Raw genomic sequence first — 21,818 nt, forward strand, 5'->3', positions numbered from 1 at the left:
TTATGACATATGAAACGTTTTTTGAAAACTCGGCTACCCTTTAACCTGTATACGTAATACATGCACCTTCCAATATACTGTACACAAACATTATCAGCCATCTGAGATAATGAATAAGAAGTGCATACATAATGCCACATTCTGTTTGTACAAGGCAGAATCCTGCAAGGGAGGAGATCAAAGGGTATGTGCGTCCTGATCTGACCAGGAGGTCACATTAATAGTATTTTCGCTGTTTTCCACAGGTATAAGGTCCTCTGGAGAAGTTGCACATTACAAAGTGATGACATGGTGTGTCCTGGTAAGGAGGTTCTTTTTTTGTATTGTATACCGCCTATCATTATTCTGTTTTCCCCTCCACCTATGCCCATATACTTCTCCCACTCCACTAATTTCTACATAGTCCTAGTATGTGTTAATATCCTCCTGCCATTAGAGAAATGTTATCTTATCTGCTGTGTATTACCCCTCATGTTATCTGAACTTCCTCAATCATTAAACACATGGTAAACAGGTATTACAAAGGTGCACACACCTAGTTTTCCATATGAATTCAAGGATTACCCTATTTTTTTAAAGCTTGTTATACTCATTAGATGTACAGGTATGTTGGCCAAACCACCAACAATCTAATGTGTATGTGGCCTCCTGACTCTCCCCTGATGGCAGATATTGGGGGAGGTAAGGATCGGCCATGTTGACTACCTGATCCTTTTGCAAACCTCCAAACTTTTTGGAGGGTCAGAGAGGGACACTTATGGCTCACTGTGTCAAACATCCATTTTTCATGCATGTCCATATACTCGAATAGTTTTAAATGTAAATATTAGCACAAAACGAATAAGAATACAGGATGTTTTAAGATCCAAATTGCAACAAGTTATTTTACTATATTCCGCTGCGCTTTACAGACATTAGGATCAAGCCATCCCCAATGGGGCTAAGTTCTCTATAAGTATGTCTTTGGGACATGGGAAGAAACCTGGAGGAAACCCACAACAAACACATGGAGAACATACAAACTCCATGCAGATGTTGTCCTTGGTCGGATTTGAACCCAGGACCCCAGAGCTGCAAGGCAAATAATAGAATAATATACAAATTGGGGTCTGATATTCAGTTAGACACTAAGCAGGTTTTTGAGCAATAAGTTTATTAATAAAAAAATATATAAATTTCCATGTAAAATAGGGCCGTTAAAATTTTTAAAGGTTTTTACCAGTTTGCATCAACATCTTTTAAAATAATTATTTATGAAGGTCATTGTAATTTTGTAATGTATTTCTTTTACCTTTATTGCTCCTATCTTCCGGTCTGGGCTATGGTCACATGACCATGTCCATGCAGCTCTTCCTTATTTCCTGTGATGTTATGTCCATGGGCGGGGCAGTGATAGGGGAGTGTCTATGTAACTAGCTGGGTGGGAGGAGCTATACACTAGATTGGAAGCAGTGCTAGAGCTGTGGTAGAGGAAGGAGAAGTGCATCATGGGTTTGGTTGGATACAGGAACAGGAAGTGCTACATACAGGATGGAAACAAACCAGGGTGATTTTTTTTTTTTACATGGTGAAAACAGGAGAGTCCAAATTGAAAAAAATATATAAAAAAGTGTGTTAAAGATGTACATGAGGTGGGGGGGCGTGTCCGGAAGCTGGTATGAGCGGTCGCATGTAGTGGAGCTCCGGACCCAAATCCCTAACTTCAAACTTATCCTGACACTTATTTGCCGCAAAAATTACCTCCAGAACGGGCAGGAGATCGGGAAAGACCCGCAACACAAACATGTCCCGGAATAGAGAGCAGTCGGCTGCAGACCGGCTCCGAGAGTTTGCCCGCGTGGAAGACCAAGATGGCGCGGGCTCTCGCTCATCCTCATTAGATGGGGCAAAGGAGGATCCTGCGCTTGAAGGAGCGGAGCATACAGCCGCCGAACCATCTCTAAAGCAGGTTACTGAGCAGCTGCTGCAAGCAATAGCCACCTGCCGCACATCAATGGTGGGTAAGCTGGAGAAAGTGAAGGTGGATATAGGCCTACTTCGCCATGATATGCAGGCCATACGGGACCGCGTTAAAGAGACAGAGAACAGGATCTCAGACGTGGAAGACCGATTGCAGCCACTTCCCACAAAAGTACAAGAGCTGGAGCAGAAGGTAAATTTTTGGCAACAGAAATGTGACGACTATGAAAATCGCACACGGCGCAATAACCTGCGGATAATCGGGATGCCTGAAAAAGCAGAGGGCAATAATCCATGTGCGTTCTTCACTACCTGGCTCCGCAATTGCTTTCCAGAAGCAACATTCTCAACTGCGTTTATTATAGAGCGTGCACATCGCGTTCCCGCCAAACCCCTTCCACCGGGGGCCCCTCCAAGACCTCTACTTGCAAGGTTACTAAACTCTATGGACAGAGATCATGTGCTACAGATGGCGCGCACCAAACAGGAGCTAAAGTTTGATAACAGCACCACCATGATCTTCCCAGACTTTTCATCCGAGTTGCAGAAGCGCAGGGCAACGTTTGTATCAGATCTCACAAGAGAAAACCTAAGTAAGAATATAGTTAGCTGGGGGGGGGGGGGAGCGAATTGGGGAAATGATAGGAAGGATAAGATAACAATCTCACAAGCTACAGGAATTATTTAGTAATTGTTGAGCTATTTAGATTGATAAGTGACCCCGCTGGATTAGATTCTCGGGACCCGGACCCGGATCCCATTAGAAGTTAGGGATTGGGTTCCTGGTAAGTTACAGTTTGCTTATATATAAGGTATAAGATTCACAGTGCTGCTGGTAATTTACCATATGCACACCCCGTTTACTTAAAGTGCCACCTAACAAACGAGGTATTCTGTCTTTAAATGACAAGAGTGATGTAAATGGTTCAAGGTTACACCATGCAGGCACTCGCAGTATACAGTACAGACCAAAAGTTTGGACACACCTTCTCATTCAAAGAGTTTTCTTTATTTTCATGACTATGAAGGCATCAAAACTATGAATTAACACATGTGGAATTATATACATAACAAACAAGTGTGAAACAACTGAAAATGTCATATTCTAGGTTCTTCAAAGTAGCCACCTTTTGCTTTGATTACTGCTTTGCACACTCTTGGCATTCTCTTGATGAGCTTCAAGAGGTAGTCCCCTGAAATGGTCTTCCAACAGTCTTGAAGGAGTTCCCAGAGATGCTTAGCACTTGTTGGCCCTTTTGCCTTCACTCTGCGGTCCAGCTCACCCCAAACCATCTCGATTGGGTTCAGGTCCGGTGACGGTGGAGGCCAGGTCATCTGGCGCAGCACCCCATCACTCTCCTTCATGGTCAAATAGCCCTTACTTTCAAAGTTTTCCCAATTTTTCGGCTGACTGACTGACCTTCATTTCTTAAAGTAATGATGGCCACTCGTTTTTCTTTACTTAGCTGCTTTTTTCTATTCAGTAGGACTATCAGCTGTGTATCCACCTGACTTCTCCTCAACGCAACTGATGGTCCCAACCCCATCATAAGGCAAGAAATCCCACTTATAAACCTGACAGGGCACACCTGTGAAGTGAAAACCATTTCAGGGGACTACCTCTTGAAGCTCATCAAGAGAATGCCAAGAGTGTGCAAAGCAGTAATCAAAGCAAAAGGTGGCTACTTTGAAGAACCTAGAATATGACATATTTTCAGTTGTTTCACACTTGTTTGTTATGTATATAATTCCACATGTGTTAATTCATAGTTTTGATGCCTTCAGTGTGAATCTACAATTTTCATAGTCATGAAAATAAAGAAAACTCTTTGAATGAGATGGTGTGTCCAAACTTTTGGTCTGTACTGGTGTGTCCAAACTTTTGGTCTGTACTGTCTGTACGGTAAGCCTGATAGTTCAAATGTTATATGTTCTGTGCTGTATCGGAAATGGTGAAGTGTTGAGAGAGAGGCAGGGGGTAAATAAGGTCCTATACATAAGATGGAAATGTCGGAATTACGTATAATGTCCTGGAACGTCAGAGGACTGGGTACAGCTAGGAAACGTACCATGGTATTTTCTGCAATCAGGGGATTCAACCCACATGTTCTCTGTCTGCAGGAAACCCACTTAATAGCAGAAAATACTAGACGTATACAAAAGCCCTGGGTCTAATGGGCACAACACTCATGCTATACTAGTATGTCAAGGGGAGTGTCTCTCATGGTGCACAAGTCTCTTAGGTGGGAATTGGAGGCATGTCAGATAGATTCAGCAGAGAGATATGTGTTCGTAGCTGCGTACATCAACTGTATATTATATGTTATTCTTGGTATATACATTCCACCGCCTTTCTCCCTACAGGTAGTTCAGCAGGCGGTGAGTTTTGCAGCCTCATATCCGTCAGCCCGTATAGTGAGTCTTGGGGACTTTAATATGACCTTAGACAGGAATTTAGATAGACACCACCTGGCAGAGGCTGCTGACAACCGCCTTAATAATAAGACGTCACTGGCTGCATTAATGGAGGAAGTGGGATGTATGGATATGTGGCGCCTTAAATATCCTGACACCAGACAATACTCATGTCACTCAACTAGTCATAATACGATATCACAGATAGATTATGCCCTGGGTAACTCATCTATGTGCTCCTTGACATATAATATAGAATATGGACCAAGGGGTATTTCCAACCATGCACCAATACAACTAGTGCTGAGGCTGGGAGGGGATGTGATCAGACGCTCAGTGCGGATTAATCCTTTTTGGTTGTCCCGATTTGGACCGTCTGATCGCATTCCCGATCAATTAAAAGTTTTTATGGAAGGACATGAAGAGGAGTCGGATTGCACATTGTTGTGGGAGACTATGAAGGCATATCTTAGGGGTTGTCTCAGATCTACTATATCATTCATTAAAAAGTCAGCAGCTAGACAGGAGGAAAGATTGGCTGCAGAATGTTCTAGATTAGAAGCAACATATATTGCCGACCCCAATGATTTAAATAGAGAGTCTTGGTTAACAACAGGGAGTCAGTATTTAGCCCTTCTTAAAGAAAAGGCTCAAAGGAAAATGTTTTTTGTCAAACAACGTATTTTGAACTGGGCAATCAGTCCAGTAAACTACTCGCTCACATAGTTAAACAAAATCAGGCATCCCCAGCGGTACAGCGCATCAAAGCATTAGATGGACAGATATTGTCAGATCCGGAAACTATAGCGGGTAGATTCCAAGAGTACTATAGGGATTTATATGAGTCCAAAGTAAATTATGGGATAGATGACGTCATGCAATATCTTGAGGATCTGGAGTTCCCTACTTTAACACAGGAGGCAATAGAAAGTTTGGAAGCCCCTATAACTACTTTGGAGCTACAGGAAACTATAGCACAGTTAGCTAGGGGTAAATCTCCCGGTCCTGATGGACTACCTCTAGAAGTGTATATTAAATATGCTGCCCACATCAACCCACTACTGATGCATATGTACAAGGATGCATTTCAAAACAGGTGCTTACCACCATCAATGTATGATGCAACTATAGTAGTACTCCTAAAACCAGGCAAGGAGCCAGATGAGTGTGGGTCATATCGTCCGATATCCTTATTAAACATCGACTATAAAATCATAGCAAAGATTTTGGCCATACGTCTTGGTAGAGTAGTGAAAACTTTGGTGCATCCGGATCAATCTGGGTTTTTACCAGGCAGGTCCACCACTGACAATATCAGGAGGGTGCAAGTTGTGACCCAGATAGGTTTACAGAAAAAGGAGAAATGGGCTCTGGCATCCTTGGACACAGCAAAGGCGTTTGACTCTGTTGAATGGCCCTACTTATTTCAGGTTCTTAAAAGATTTGGTCTCGGCCCTAACTTTATACAATGGGTTGAAATGTTGTACAAACACCCCAGGGCGGGCATATTAGTGAATGGGTTGTTGTCGGACAGCTTTAGCCTGGGAAGAGGGACAAGACAGGGGTGCCCTTTATCACCACTGTTATTTGCCTTGGCCATAGAGCCGCTGGCTATGCGAATAAGGGCGGACTCGCAATTTCATAGAATCCAATTAGGAGAGCAGGAGGATAGGGTCGGCTTGTATGCTGATGATATGGTGCTCTTCATGTCACAAACAGAATCCACACTTCCTAGAGCAATCACCATAATTGAAATATTAAGCCAGTTTTCAGGACTAAGGATAAACTGGTCGAAATCGACCTTATGCCCTCTATATAAGTTGGAGGATTCTTTTCCCCAAGAAGAGTTACCTATTGTGAATAGTTATAAATATTTGAGTATATATATAACAAAGGATGTCACCTCCTTTCATGCACTAAATATCCAACTGCTCATAGAATATTGTAAAGAAAAATTCAGGGTGCGGCAGGGATTACCTCTGTCTGTGTCAGGAAGGATAAATTTGATAAAACTGATTATTCTCCCGAAGTGTTTGTATATTCTACAGCACGCACCATATATAGTCCCAAAAGCATTCTTTCAGAGAATTACCTCCTTGTTGTCACCCTTTATATGGGGTGCGAATAGATCCAAGCTATCTATATTAAACCTGTCGCGTCTTAAAAAGGAAGGTGGCATGTCTCTGCCTGATATTCACTTATACTACCTAGCTGGGCAACTGAGGAATATTAAGTCATGGTTGTCACCGGGAGACTGTCTCTATAGGCAGGAGAAACAGCTTGCAGAATACCTGGATCTTACCAACTTATGGCCAGTTCTATAACAACCTAAACTATTCCCACGCAGGCTGTAACCGATCCATAGGGTAGCTGTTCAGGTTTGGACAGCTTGTAAGCGTCTACATAGTGTGGCGTCGGGCCTGTTGGAGACTCCGATTTGGGATAACCCCATGTTTCCTGACCTGATGGCACTGCGAGATGGAGCGTTCTGGAGGGAACAGGGGGTTACCACATTGGGAAACCTATATAGTAATAATGTTTTCAACGATTATGAATCCATGAATCGCAGACATGAACTTCCTAGACAGGCATTCTATAGATTCCTACAATTAAGGCATGCCATGCAAACACACTATCGAGATACCCCAGTTCTACTGTCCACCTTTCCAATGATTGGAGTTATACGCTCTCAAGGACCGCGTGTTCTTAGTGCGAAAAGCAATAGCCATTAGATGGATGGGAGATAGAGCACCCCCTTTAGCGCAATGGAAACAATTGGTTAACACTATTATACCATATGAGAACATAGTTTTTAGGAATAGAGGCTGTACGCCCAAGTTTCAAAAGGTGTGGGGGGGGGGGGTATGGTGTACGTCACCGAGAACTCTTTATTCAGTTCAAAGATTAACAGAGGCTTTAAGGGCAGAACAAGTCAGACAGTCATAAAGTTTGACGGGAGGGAGTAGGTGGGACATAGTGATATAGATAAGTCACAATAAGTGAATAACCTCAATGATTCTTTGATAAAAATTGGTGAACCTCTTGTCTGGAAGAAAGAAATAAGTATGCAGGTACAGCACAGGTGTTTATAGTTTTATTAACTATGTTATGTACATGATATTTGTACGATCCAATTTGATTTTGCTGATGTATAACAAATGATAGATTATGTACAAAGATTGTCATTATAATTGGCTTTGTGTGTTCAATAAAGCGAATAAAAGAATAAAGATGTACATGAGGTAAGCAACTAGATGAGCAGACCCCTTTAAGTAGCAAAGAGGGACAGAAGGACAAGGGGCAAAAGCGGGGATTGTCCCTCCAAAAGCGGATCCTAGCCGCGCTTCCTCCCCTCTTCCTACTGAGAATGCATGCATGCTCGGCTAAGTGGAGAATACATGTGTATAGGGGGATCGGGAGTGCTTGGCAGACCATCGGGAGTGCTTGGCAGGCTATCATATCAGGCTGCACATGCTGTAAAAAAATAACAGGACTTATACTCACCTTGGCCATCCCCCGCCACTGCTGTTCCGGAGGTTGCCGAGTCCCCGCTGTGTTTGGAGGAGCGGCAATCCCAGCCGTGTTGAGATAGGGGCAAGAAGGGGAGCACAGCTGGACAACAGCACGGAACAACAGCAGCGAGGTGAGTATAAGTTCTGTTATTTTTCACAACAGGGTGGCATCCTATGATCAGTGAACAAAAAAGTTTGTAATAAGACATGGGCTTGACTTATAAGAATTGCCTGTTTTGAAGCACGTAAGTACGAGCTCCTACACTTAAAGGGGTTGTCCCACGAAAAATATTCTACAGTTTTGAAACCAGCACTTGGATCTGAATACTTTTCTAATTGCATGTAATTAAAAATTTTGCATAGCCAGTGAGTTATTCGGTAAAGTATATCTGTATAGCTCCACCTGCTGTTTTTTTATTTCTTATTTCTTTGTCCTGGTCACTGAGAAGGCCGCACAGGCTCAGTTTCATCCTACAACTTCCTCCTGAGCTGTGATAGGGAGAGCTGAGACACGCCCCCTGAGCTGCAGCAGAAAAGACACTCCCCCTGAGCTGTCAGCTTGATATAAATCTAGCAGAGCAATGAATGGGGAGATCTCTGGATCCATGGGAGGAACAGGGATGGTTCTAGCTTTGTTAGAAAGAGACTGTCATGTACTATATGATGTCTGATTTAGATTTTTTACATAAATCATGGGATAACCCCTTTAAAGGGGTGGTTGATATATCCTAATAGAGCATATGGATGTCATAGAGGAGGGTCTCTGTTCATAAGCCCCGCTGGGCTATTACATGGTCAGTATTACTACAGATCTCGGGGGAAATTTATGGCTCTCATCACACCCATTATAACACGGTCCCCAAGTCATACTCTCTTCCTTACTCTGTACTTTAAGGTTTTGAGACAAAAGATGACATCTACTGCTACTCACTGGCGAAGGCTTTGTATTACGTTAGATCTCCCGTGACAGTCGGGTTCTATGCATCATGGGGAAGACGCAAAGATTTCCTTCTTAACAAGATTGAATGTAAGTACATGGCTTGCTTTGTCAACTGTGTGTTGTTGGTGCACTTCTTTAACAAAGTGGACTGTCTAGGAAAACATGAAAGTGTAGGCTACATAGCTCCTTATACTTGACACTCTCCTGTGTGGAAGTGCTTTTGATATCATATTAAGGGGACAAACTCTTGGACTTTGGAGACAGATGTAGCAGGGCTGGCTTTAATTTTAATCCATCCTCCACACTCCGTGCCCCATTTCCCTGTAGGGACTATGACCAGTCCACCCCTGCACCTGAATAAGCTCATAATCTTATAGCCTGGGACCAAAACGGACTGGGCACACATTTCAGACATTAATTAAAGGGGTTGTCCCAACAAAAATATTCTACATTTTTCAAACCAGCACCTGGATCTGAATACTTTTATAATTGCATGTAATTAAAAATTTTGTATAGCCACTGAGTTATTCACTGAAATATATCTGTACAGCGCCACCTGCTGTTTGCTCTTTTTCTAATTTCTATGTCCTGCTCACTGAGATAGAAGCACATGCTCAGTTCCATTCTTCAACTACCACCAGTTGCAGGAGAAAGAACACGCCCTCTGAGAAAGTGCACACCCCTTATGCTGCCAGCTTGAAATAAATCTAGCAGAGCAATGAATGGGGAGATTCCTGGATGTGAAGTACAGGGCTGGTTCTAAGTTTGTTAGAAAGAGACTGTTATGTACTGAATGATATTGGATTTTTTATATTTTTTACATTAATAATGAGATAACCCCTTTAAGTCTGCTACTAGGCCAGACAACCCCTTTGAACAGATGCCAGCATTTGACCATACATATCCCCTGCAGTGGCCTCCGCACGGGAAATGGAGCATTATGTGTTGGTCATTCAGACAAATGGCTGACCATGTAATACATGGATGGCTCAAATCCACCAGAAGATGGGCTACTCTTTTAGAACGACCCTTCGTTCTTGTTCATTATGAAATATACAGAGTGTGGTGCTCCTTTTGTTATGTCTATTATGTATATTTTCATACCTCCCAATGTTGGAATCTGAAATCTGGGGGCATTTTAAATACCAACCTAATCATATCGCTATGTAGGGTAGGTGCCTCAAAACATAACCATACCCAGTCTTCTAATCCTAGGTAATGCTACTTTTTATTTCCATACAGATAAGGTTTTTGGTTCACCATGGGTGGAGGAGCTCCATTCAGTGCACCTGGCTTCCCCATGCATCATCACTTCCAACTCTGAAATCTCAGGGATTGTCAATCAAACAAGAGAGGGGGAGGCCTGGGCAGCATTACTAGCCAAGAGATGGTGAACGGTGCAACCCCACCCACGGTGCTCTGAAAACCTTAGTTGCATTAAATAAAGAGAAGCGTTTCTCAAGATTGGATAACCGAATTTTCACAAGAAAGGTAGGGTTATGTTTTGGGATACCCTACATGGTAGTTTGCTTACTTTGAAACAGATTTTGGAGATGACAGACTCCCTTTAAGTCCTATCTACAAGAAGGTCCACAAAAATAGGTCACTGATAGTTGGCTATGAAGTCAGGGCCATCAGCATGATCAGTGACTGATGTTTGTATTAAATAAGATTTTGCACTACATTTTATTAAATGACAGATGACACAAAATATTAATGAATCATTCCTAAAGATCTAGAACCTAATTTTACACTGTGGTTGCAGCGTACCTTTGTCTTGAAGGATGGAAGAAGGATCAAGAAGAAGTAGCGAGAACTGGACTGAGGACAAGAAAAACCACAGGAAAAGACCTAATCAAACTCATCTTTCTTATGATATTTCACCATCCAGTAATCACAGAAACACACAAGCAGCGAACGAATATACGATATTGCTTCATCCGCTTTAGTGCATGGGAATACGCTGGCAGTGACCATCTTTGGGCTGGGCTGGTCACTACGCTTTGTGATGGCATTGAAAATTGCTTTGGACTGGCACCTATTAGCGTCTATCGAGCAGTAGGCAAAAAAATTAAAATAATAGATGCTCCACTCAAACAGGAATGGGTTAATAAGAAGATCCTATGTATCCCACTTTGGGTTGCCACTTTGATGGTGATCTTCATTGGAATTGCTGTGGGTGCTTTAATCCTTATATTTGGCTTTCCATTTGGTGATCTCTCTGGAGATTTGTTAGCTGCCGCTGAAGGTGTTGGGGCAACCGTGGTTGGCATATCTGCAGCAGGAGTGATAAGAGTGGGTATTGTGGTGATCAGAAATGCCGTTGTCACTCAGAAGGGTACAGTGCAACAGAAAATGAATAGAACAGATATGAGCTCCCAGTTGGGTTTCATGAATGATGTGAAGAGAGAGGTTAAAATCATCACCCGTTACCTACAACTCATGGAAGTCTATCAAAGGCAAAAAATTAGAGTCGTCCTTGAGATCACCAACTTAGACAAATGCATGCCGGACAAAGTGGTTGGGGTTCTAAATGCCATGAATATCCTCCTCTCTGATCCAAACGCCCCATTTATTTCCATTTTGGCCGTGGATCCAAGTATCATTGTAGAATGTGTTGAAAGCTCTCTAGTCTTGCAAGGTATGGCCAACAATGGCTATCAGTTCCTAAACCGCATAATAACATTACCCTTTTGTATCCCAAAAATGGACTGTGACACAAAATTATCCTTGCTAAGAAGTATTATTGAAGGGAAAATTGAGCTAATAAGAGATACTGATGAAGAGAATTCCTTGGATATTGACATACCAAATGAGAAAGACCAACTTTTACGCCAACGAAATACCTCTAACATAAACATTAATATCAATGATATACCAATGGCAGTAAGAGGCTCAAATGAGCTGGAGCTCAACAGCTACTTCGTAGATAAAGGACCAAAGACAAAAACTTTAATAGATGAAGCCCTCGGGTATCTTTTTGATGAGAGTATGAGTGACTATATCACTGACAACGCTGTTCATATCAGAAGGATGGTGAATACTATCACCATAAGCATTAGACTAATGATCCGCGAAGTACCAAGAAGCCAAATACAACCTCGCAAAGTTACAGAATGGGTGCTCCTGGCAACCCAATGGCCTTGTCGGCTCAGCTGGATATTGCAGTGCGTTGAGGACGAGCAACAGAATACTTGCCTCGCAGGTGAAGAAACCAACTCTGCGTACTCCAGAACTTTCCTTTGGGATGTTTTTGAGAAGTCTTTAGAGGAGCTGGATGCCATAAAGACAAGTCTAAAACAACTACTGGAGTTAGATGGTGATCCAGAGATCTTCCACCATTTGTTATGTGAAAACTTTACTGTAGAAGATGCCAACTTCTTTTTGCCATATACTGTTAATTTAGACCCCTCCATTAAAAGACAAATGGAACTTCTAAGAGGCAGTAATAATATGTGGGAATCAAAAAAGAGCAACCGACTGACCATGCTGTCTCTGCTGAACATGAGTGTGGATGAGGTGTGCAAAGAAGTAAGTGTGACTTTTTTTGTTATTTACTATTAGAGTGGGTTCACATCTCCGTTAGATGAGCAGAACAATGAAAATAATGCAAGCGCTGAATTCATGCGAAAGTAAAATGAATGGAGCCAAACGGACCCTATTGACAACAATGAGGTCCATTTGGTTTCCTCTCCGGATGTTGTTTTTTACCAGACAAAAAGTCCTGCATGTTGGACTTTTTTTGTCCACGCTTTTTTGTTGGACTCTGTGATGGAGACCACAAATTGTGCATCTGATGCAGATGTGAACATACCCATATACATTACATAGATACATAGTTAATATGGTTGAAAAAAGACATAAGTCCATCAAGTTCAACCAAGGGATGGGTGGGGACGCGAATCCCAGGAAAGGGGTTTTCCGGCTTGTAGATACTGATAACTCATTCTTAGGATAGGTCATCAATATCAGATCAGTAGGGATCTGATACCCAGCACCCCCACCAGTCAGCTGTTCCCAGCATCCAATGGCTCCAGAACTGACACTGAGGAAAGAGACGGAAGCAAAGCTCTATTTTCTGTGTAGTGGCCATGCCAGGTTACTGCAGCATATTGAGTCAACTTGCTGCGTTTAAAAAAGTGAGAGACAAAAAAAAAACACTGAAATAAAAAATAACAGCACTTTCAAAAAATGTATGTCCTGATTTGTGTCCAAAATTGACATAAACTTTCAGCTAACACCTGGAGCTGGCATTTTTTCGCACAAAAAGAATGCAAAAAAAAAACCGCATCAAAAAACTCAAAACTTGGAAAAAACATATCAGCTTTAGTGCTCTAAGAATCAGAGCTACATCAAAGCACGAGACAGCAATAAATACTAATGATATCAGTGTCCATTAGGACCAAAGAATGTTACATGCATGAAAGCATAGTATGTGTTATGTTACTACATGCTCTTAGGTAGCGATTCCCAACTATTGCACCATGATTATTCCTATTCCCATCCTAATATCAAAAAAAATAAGCATTATATATTATAGTTAGCTTTGATGACTCTTTTGCCTGCCTCCATGCTAAGTAGTATGAAGTCATTTTGCCTTCTCTGCTGAAAATGTTCACCTCTAGATGCTTTTGTATTACGGGGAAGCCATGATCAGGTTCCTTGGGACATCAGGAATCCTGGGACCTCTGGTTTGGAAACACTTGTCTAAGGCTTTATTAAAATCTGTTTAACGTATATGTGAGTAATTACCAGGTATCATATACCTGCCCGATGGATACCAAAAGGCCACTCTGTTGGCACCTGTTCAGCCCACAGGTGTTTCCAGCATGCGAATAGGCCATAAAGGTCCCTTTACATGGGGTGATGTATCAGCGGATTGTCGGGAGGGAAGCGTTCCGTCCCAACAATCTTCTTCTCGGTAGTGGAGGAGGCCTCCATAGATGGGGAGGAAAAGCCATTAATGCCATCGTTCTTCCCCATACTGATTCGTTGTTTCCCGGCAGCAGATCGTGCCGTCGGGAAAAGATCTTTTGTGTTCACACAAACGATCCAACTCCCCGATGAGCGAGAGAACACCGCCAGATCATCGCTAACGAGCGTTACTGTGGAAGCTTATTAGCAATGATCTGTGCGATTCTCGGCCCGTGTAAAGGGCCCTTAAGTGTAGGGTGAGGGTTGACCAGATTAATGCCTCGTACCACTCTGCTACTGTATACTGGAGCTTGTGTTGCCTCTTCCATGGCAAGTCATGAAATAATGGATTATCCACCTAACATTTCGATCCTTAATGAGCACCAGTCGTCCAGTGCAATGCTTCTCTATGATAAAACCTTTATTTTCTTCTTTTCAGATGAACAAACTTGGTTTTCGAGAAAAGAACATCCAAATGTACAAGCAGAAGATTAAAGACCACAACTTAAATGGCAGAGCACTTGTCTACAGTGATAATAATGATATAAAAAATGTGATGGGAATGGGTCTCGGAGACTGGACATTGTTCAGTGTGTACTTCTTAGGGGTTCTTCCCCCACCTCCTACCGCCCCTGCAACTGCCCCAGTTATTGGCAAGCAAGAGGCGCCAAAACTTGGTGCTGGATCCAAAGAAAATATGTTAAAAGAGAGCAGGATATCTCTGTATTTATCAGATGAGAACTTTTAAGTCGAGAGGACTCTTCTTCCAATGTGTCCAGACATTTCACATGTTCATTGAATTCTCACTCTGTGTTCCGGTCAGTGGAACCGAGGCAAGCTATATTACAACCGATCAATGAGATTTGCTGCCGATTTAAATATAATTATAAGTTCATCAACGTTTTGTTGAAGAAACAGTCAAGAGGATTTCCACCCAAAATTCAAAATTGGCCATAGATTAGTAAATGAGATGTTAGAATTAGCAGTCTGAACCAATAAGGAGAAAGAAAGTGTGTCATAGACTACCTAAGAGTCCATGCAGGCACTGTAGCCAAAAGTGGCCAAGCAGCAAGTACAAGAAAAATATATAGCAGGTAATCATCAGCTTTAGATACTGACTACATATTGTTTTTTAGCCCCTAACTGGACAGTTGCTTTAATCTTTGGTGGAAATTCCCTTAAAGGGGTTGATTGCGAATATATAACTTCTAACAGGCTGCCTCTCCTACTGAATGATCATACTTACTTGCTCCCCGCTGCTCCGCTGCTCCGCTCCTCCGCACTGGCTCCTACATCTTCATGTTCTGGTGTCCACAAGAGACATGTCACAGCTGAAGCCAGCAGTTGGCTGAAGAAGATCAAGTGACCATGGCCATGGGAAGAAAATAAAACCTAGATCGGAGGATGGGGATGCAGGAGGCAGGCTGCCGGCACCTGTTACAAATTATGTATTCCAGGAAAACCCCTTTGAAAGGACTATTCAGCTGAACAAATATTTTCTATTGTTTAAGAATTTAGAAAAACTAATAAACTTTATCAAATGTGCTCTGCTTGTCCACTTCTATACTCCCACTCCTGGTCTCAGCAGCTCCACTTCCGTGTTTGTACCAACACAGGCTGTGTCGTGACATGACTGAAGGTAACTGGCTATCTGGCTTAGTTCATTAGCTAAGCCAGCACCCTCCTTTGTCCCTGCATCAGCTGTGATGTAGAAGGGTGCTAGCTTAGCTTTTGAACTGAGCTAGACCAGCCAGTCCCCTTAAAGGGGTTGTCTCATCATGTAGAGAAAGTGAATTCAAGGCACTTACTAATGTATTGTGATTGTCCATATTGCCTCCTTTTCTGGCTGGATTCATTTTTCCATCACATTATACACTGCTCATTTCCATGGTTACAGACCACCCTGCAATCCATCAGTGGTGGTCGTGCTTGCACAATATAGGAAAAAGCACCAGCCTATGTGTGCTTCCGCGGTCCTGGACACCAGAGAGGCTGGCGCTATTTCCTATAGTGTGCAAGCACGACCACCACTAGGATTTTACTATTGATGGCCTCTGCCACATAGGCTATCAATATTTGATCATCAGGAATCCCAATACCCTGCACCTTCACTGGTCAGTTCTTCGAGGTAGCTCCGGAACTACACAGCTCTGTTCGCTGCATAGCGGTCAGAGCTGGTTATTACAACACTGCTCCTGCAGCAAGCGCCTGAGGAGCCGGTGCAGAGGATGGGAGTGGTAGTGGCCCTAATGAGATGTGTACTTCCTTAGGCAGTCACACTCTGGGGACTGGTGCAGTGAAAATGTGGCAGAAATAGAAGAACAAACATTTTTTCTTTACTGAGTGCAAAGGATGAATTACAGTATATCTAGTTGTTGTCTTTACAAGTCGCCATGTCTTTGTCCCCAGATGATGAGATGTGGTGAAAGGCAAGATGGCAAGCAATAGCCCTCAAGGGTAGTGCTTCTCTCTCTCTCTCTCTCTCTCTCTCTCTCCTGATTTCCCTTTGCTAAGGTTATAAACTGGCACCTGTGGCTGTAGGTATCCACTTGATAAATACAGGCTTTTGGCTGAGCTGTGCTATGGTGATGGGTGTCTTAAAGTGTTCTCCCTCACCTGCAGCAGGATTTGTGAAGCTATAGTTGCTGTTCACCCTGCTGACTAGCGCCTTAGATGCAATGAAAATCCACAGTCTTTGACCTTCAGTCTCTCTGGAGCTGTGTTACTCCACTGAGCTCTTGGAGTGGGAGCAAATGTTTGTGCTTCCTCACTAGCTAGCTTACCCTGAAACTGTCTAGAACTCCCCCTTCTAGCAGGAAGTAGGTCCAGCGCACTCACACCAAGAGGGGAGGAACAGGGTGGTTAACCCTGTTCCTGCAAACCATATCTCCTCTGCTGTTATACAGGGTATAAATGTAACATAACAATACATAACATAATTGCAGATACCCCCAGGTCTGTGGTACTGCACTCCCTTTCACGCTCAGATGCAGAAGCTGCTGCAGAACAGCTGATCAGCGGAGTGCAGGGTGTCAGAACCTCATTGATCAGATATTGATGGCCTATCAATCCTGGATCATTTCTCTAACATGATATTCTATGGACTTCGGCAAGGGTCAATATCAATTGTTATTTTTTTATGATAGGAGTGCTATGTATGTTTAATAAAACATTGAACGTGCCTTCCTAAGTCTTGTTGTTGTCCTTTCTTCTCCCCCTTTATTCCCTGCTGTTCATACAGCACCCACACATTCCAAAGTACTTGTCAACACTCATGTGAGCAGCACTGGCCAATCCAAAGGCAGCAGGAAGTGTCCTGGGCTACCAAATGCACAGTAATGGGGGGCCTTTAGACATTAGGGGCCCATGAGAATATTGTGCTGAAACGTAGCCAGCCTGTTTTGGGCCTTAAAGGGGTTATCCAATTGGGTCATTTTGCTTTAATTGGGAAGTTTTGGGTTATTCTAGGTTTCGCTGTCATGACACAAGGGGTCCTAGGGAAGTACATTATGACTATAAATCTAAAGAACAAGGACAAATATGGCTAGCTCAGTGAAATTCCTGAGTTGGAATGTTAGAGGGATTAAGGATGCCAACAAAAGAAAAGCGGTTTTACAAAGTATCAAACAATACCAACCTCTGATTTGCTGTTTGCAAAAAACCCATTTATTGTCAGATGAAACTCGCCTACTCAATCCCCAATGGGCTGGGCATAGTTTCCATGATACATACTCTGCATACGCCAGAGGAGTGAGCATTCTTATTCATAGAAATGTTCTGTTTGAATGTATAACCAAACAGATAGATGTGGAGGGGAGATATATTTATCCACCCTATTCGCCATTAGTAATTAAAAAGATGTTCTCTCTTATTGCTGAGTTACCGCATATCCCCACGATACTCTTAGGAGATTTTAATAACGTGATTTGTCCAGCAATGGACAGACTAAGTAAGCCCACACAAGGGATAAATGGGGAAATGACTCGCTTTGGAAGTTTAATACATTTGTTTGTTTTTTTCCTTTTTCCAAAATATTTTATTTAACATTTTTTTAAATACAGGCCAATATAAAAAAGTTGCAGTAATAAAAAAAACATTATTTTATCACTACACCCCCCCCCCCCCCCCCCAACCCTGACTGAGAGGAGAAAACAAAAAACAAAAAATAAATAAGGAAATAAATTTAAATTTAAATAGTAATAAACCAATTATTCCATATTTCTCTACAGCCATCTTTTTCCCCCCTATTATCCTTAATAGTCCTTTCCATTTTTATGATTTGATTCACCGCTCTTTTCCATTCACTTACAAGCACTTAATCTTTTTGATTCCATTTTTTTAAAATAAGCAACCTAGCTTGAAATAATAATAAGCACAATGCCTGCTTGTCCACTTTCCTTAGTCTCAAATGACTAACACCCCCCAAAATACAGGCCACAAAATCCACGTATATCCAGAGTCCATAACTTTCTCGATAACGTTTGCGATGTCAGTCCAATATCTAAATAATTTTGGACATCTCCAAACCAAATGGACCAGCCCTGCCTGTTCTTCCCTGCATCTCGAACATTCATCTGTCACTCTTAGTCCCATTTTTTTCATAATGACAGGGGTACGATGTAATCTATGAATCAAAAAAAATTGGGAAACCCTATGTGAGGCTTTCGACGAAACCAGAGACCTACTATTAAGAACATCCTCCCATTGCTCATTTGATAGATCTGGAATATCTTTTTTCCATTTCTCTTTACTTTTAATTTTATCTTTTGTTGTGATACTTTCATCAGAAGTTTATATCTCCTTGACGCAGAACCCCTGACCTTTCCATCCCTGTGAAACTGACCAACCTCCTCTGAGAATATCTTCTTATAGCTCTCGATATCGACTACCGACTTAATTGCCGCCATCATTTGCAAGTATTTAAAATCGATCTTTATTTGGGATCCCAAACTCACCGGACAAGGTCTCGAAATCCTTCAACCTATTACCTTGAAATATATGTGCTACCAAACTTACCCCTCTACCCTCCCAATCTATATATTGTTTAATCTTATAAACCTCCCATAAATTTATATTATCCCAGAGTGGAGTGAATTCCAAATAACCTTTTATACCCTTTTTTTACCTCTCTCCAAATATAATCCATCAGATTTAATATCCGATTATCCGTGCTAATCTTACCCAATAAACCCGACTCCAACAACTCTAGTAGGCTATTTCGTTTAAATGTAATCCCCATTTCCATTAAATATCCTCTCAAAAAGTACTTATTTCAATCTCTTTAATATCCCCACACTGTGACACCAAAAAATATAAAAACCAATTGGAAAGAGCTAATCAACCCAGGCTTCACATATTGATTTCTGGAGAATAAAAAACCCGGATATAAAACAATACCCATGCCATTCCAGCACATATGGATCATTATCCAGAATTGATCTAGTTCTGGGAAATGTAGAAATGGATCAACCACTTCAAAATATTAAATACCTTCCTAGACGACTATCCGACCATTCTCCGATACTAACAATTATTAACATAGTACCTTGTTTAGTAAAGAGGGATTCATGCTGGAAATTCAACCCATATTGGCTACATATCCTACAGGATGTGTCAGACGTAAAAGAGCAATTAACGGAATTTTTTACTTATAATCTGCCCACAGCCTCTCGGCTAATAGTATGGGACGCGATGAAAGCCTTTTTAAGAGGTATATTAATAGCAAAAGTAAATGGGAAGAAAAAATTTACTAGAGAGACAGTGCAGAAAATGACACAAGAAGTGGCAAAGATGGAAGCTAGATATGTGACAAATCCGTCTTTAGAACATGAGAATCGATGGAAAGAAGCTCAACGGAAGCTGAATGATAGATTACTCTTGAATGCACAAAACAAGAGGGGAAAAAGCAGGGAGATTACTAGCCCTAATAACTAAGGCCCAACATCAATCCAATTTTATAGCAGCTCTCCGTGACACTGATGGGAAAATATGTACCTCAGTAAAGATTATGCATTCATTTTATTTAAACTTATATACTTCAAAAACTATTGCCTCTGAGACACAGATTACAGAGTTTCTCAAACCACTGAAACTTTATGTCCTTGATCAGAATCAAAATTTCCTCTTAGAAGCGCCCATCTCCCTCGTAGAAATAGAAACGGCATTATGAGACATGTCTAACAATAAAGTACCTGGGGGAGATGGCCTACCCGCTGAAATTTATAAAACTTATGCTTCGGTGTTATTGCCCCATTTATTAGAGGTATATGAGGAAGCTCAAATGCAGGGCAAACTCCCAGCTACCATGAATGAGGCAATCATAGTGGTAATTCCGAAACTAGGTAAAGACACTCGGGAAGCAGAATCCTATCGTCCCATCTCCTTATTGCAAGTAGATGTTAAAATATTAGCAAAAAATATTGGCTAATCACTTGAAATCAGTGATCAGGACATTATTTGTTAATGGTAATGTTAACCCCTTAAGGATCCATGACGTACATGTACTTCATGGGGATCAGACGGGTGCAGGAGCTGTGCCCGCCCGATCCGCGGCAGGGGTCCGAAAGCCACTGATAGCCGGGCCCCTGCTGTATGCGCCAGCATCGGTGAAATCCCTGATGCCGGCGCATTAACCCATCATGTGCCGCGGTCAGTGCTGACCGCGGCACGTGTGATGTCGGGCGGGGTTCGGAGCTGCCATCATGTCCCCGTGCTGCTGTGACAGGGACCCGATGGCATGGAAGGCAGCCCGATGCCTTCCTTAGGCATCGGGGCTGCCTTCCGGTGCTTTCCTGGATCTCACAGGCAGGAAGCTGTATGAGTAATGCACACTGTATTACTCATACAGCTAATGCATTCCAATACAGAAGTATTGGAATGCATTGTAAAGGGGATCAGACCCCCAAAAGTTGAAGTCCCAAAATGGGACAAAAAATAAAGTGAAATTTTTTTAAAAAAAATTAAGTTTTCCCCAAAAAATATTAAAAGTTTCAAGTAAAAAAAAAGTAATTTCCGCCAAATAAAGTGAAAAAAAATAATTGTAAAACATAGGGAAATAAAAAAAAGTATACATATTAGGTATCGACGTGTCCATAAGAACATGATCTATAAAAATATCACATGACCTAACAAAAAGTGTAATAGCAAGCGATCAAAAAGTCATATGCACCCTATAAGTACCAATCAAACCGTCATCTCATTCTGAAAAAAATTAGCCCCTACACAAGACAGTCGCCAAAAATTTTTTAAAAAAAATACGGCTTTCAGAATGTGGAGACACTAATAAATCTTTTTTTTTTTAAAATGCTTTGTTATGTAAAACTGAAACAAACAACCAAAAAAAGTTAGCATATTTGATATTGTCGCGTCCGTGACAACCTGCTCTATAAAAATACCACATGATCTAACCTGTCAGATGAATGTTGTAAATAACTAAAAATTAAAACGGTGCCAAAACAGCTATTTCTTGTTACCTTGCCTCACAAAATGTGTAAAATAGAGCAACCAAAAATCATATGTACCCTAAAATAGTACCAACAAAACTGCCACCTTATCCCGTAGTTTCCAAAATGGGGTCACTTTTTTGGAGTTTCTACTTTAGGGGTGCATCAGGGGCTTCAAATGGGACATGGTGTCAAAAAACCAGTCCAGCAAAATCTGCCTTACAAAAACCGTATGGCATTCCTTTCCTTCTGCGCCCTGCCGTGTGCCCGTACAGCAGTTTTCGACCACATATGGGGTGTTTCTGTAAACTACAGAATCAGGGCCATAAATATAGAGTTTTGTTTGGCTGTTAACCCTTGCTTTGTAACTGGAAAAAAATGGATTAAAATGGAAAATCTGCCAAAAAAGTGAAATTCGGAAATTTCATCTTTATTTTCCATTAATTCTTGTGGAACACCTAAAGGGTTAACAAAGTTTGTAAAATCAGTTTTGTATACCTTGAGGGGTGTAGTTTCTAAAATGGGGTAACTTTTTGGGAGTTTCTATTCTAGGGGTGCATCAGGGGGTCTTCAAATGTGACATGGCAGCTTAAAATTATCCCAGTGAAATCTGCTTTCCAAAAAACCATATGGCGT

The 21,818-nt window shown here is 41.8% G+C and overlaps 1 protein-coding gene across 2 annotated transcripts in view; it reads left to right on the forward strand.

The window, feature by feature from the left end:
- Positions 1–14,782, forward strand: part of LOC121009601 (NTPase KAP family P-loop domain-containing protein 1-like) — a 31,281-nt gene extending 16,499 nt beyond the window's left edge. For both annotated transcript variants that reach the window (XM_040442822.1, XM_040442823.1), the window contains 4 exons: positions 246–301; positions 8,782–8,913; positions 10,592–12,357; positions 14,180–14,782. In XM_040442822.1, the coding sequence (XP_040298756.1) occupies positions 289–301; positions 8,782–8,913; positions 10,592–12,357; positions 14,180–14,488 (2,220 nt within the window). In that variant the 5' untranslated portion in view covers positions 246–288 and the 3' untranslated portion in view covers positions 14,489–14,782. The remainder of the gene's footprint in view (positions 1–245; positions 302–8,781; positions 8,914–10,591; positions 12,358–14,179) is intronic.
- The last annotated feature ends 7,036 nt before the right edge of the window (positions 14,783–21,818 follow it).

This window comes from Bufo bufo, chromosome 8 (genome assembly GCF_905171765.1).
Source record: "Bufo bufo chromosome 8, aBufBuf1.1, whole genome shotgun sequence".
In the NCBI taxonomy this organism is placed as follows: Eukaryota; Metazoa; Chordata; class Amphibia; order Anura; family Bufonidae; genus Bufo; species Bufo bufo.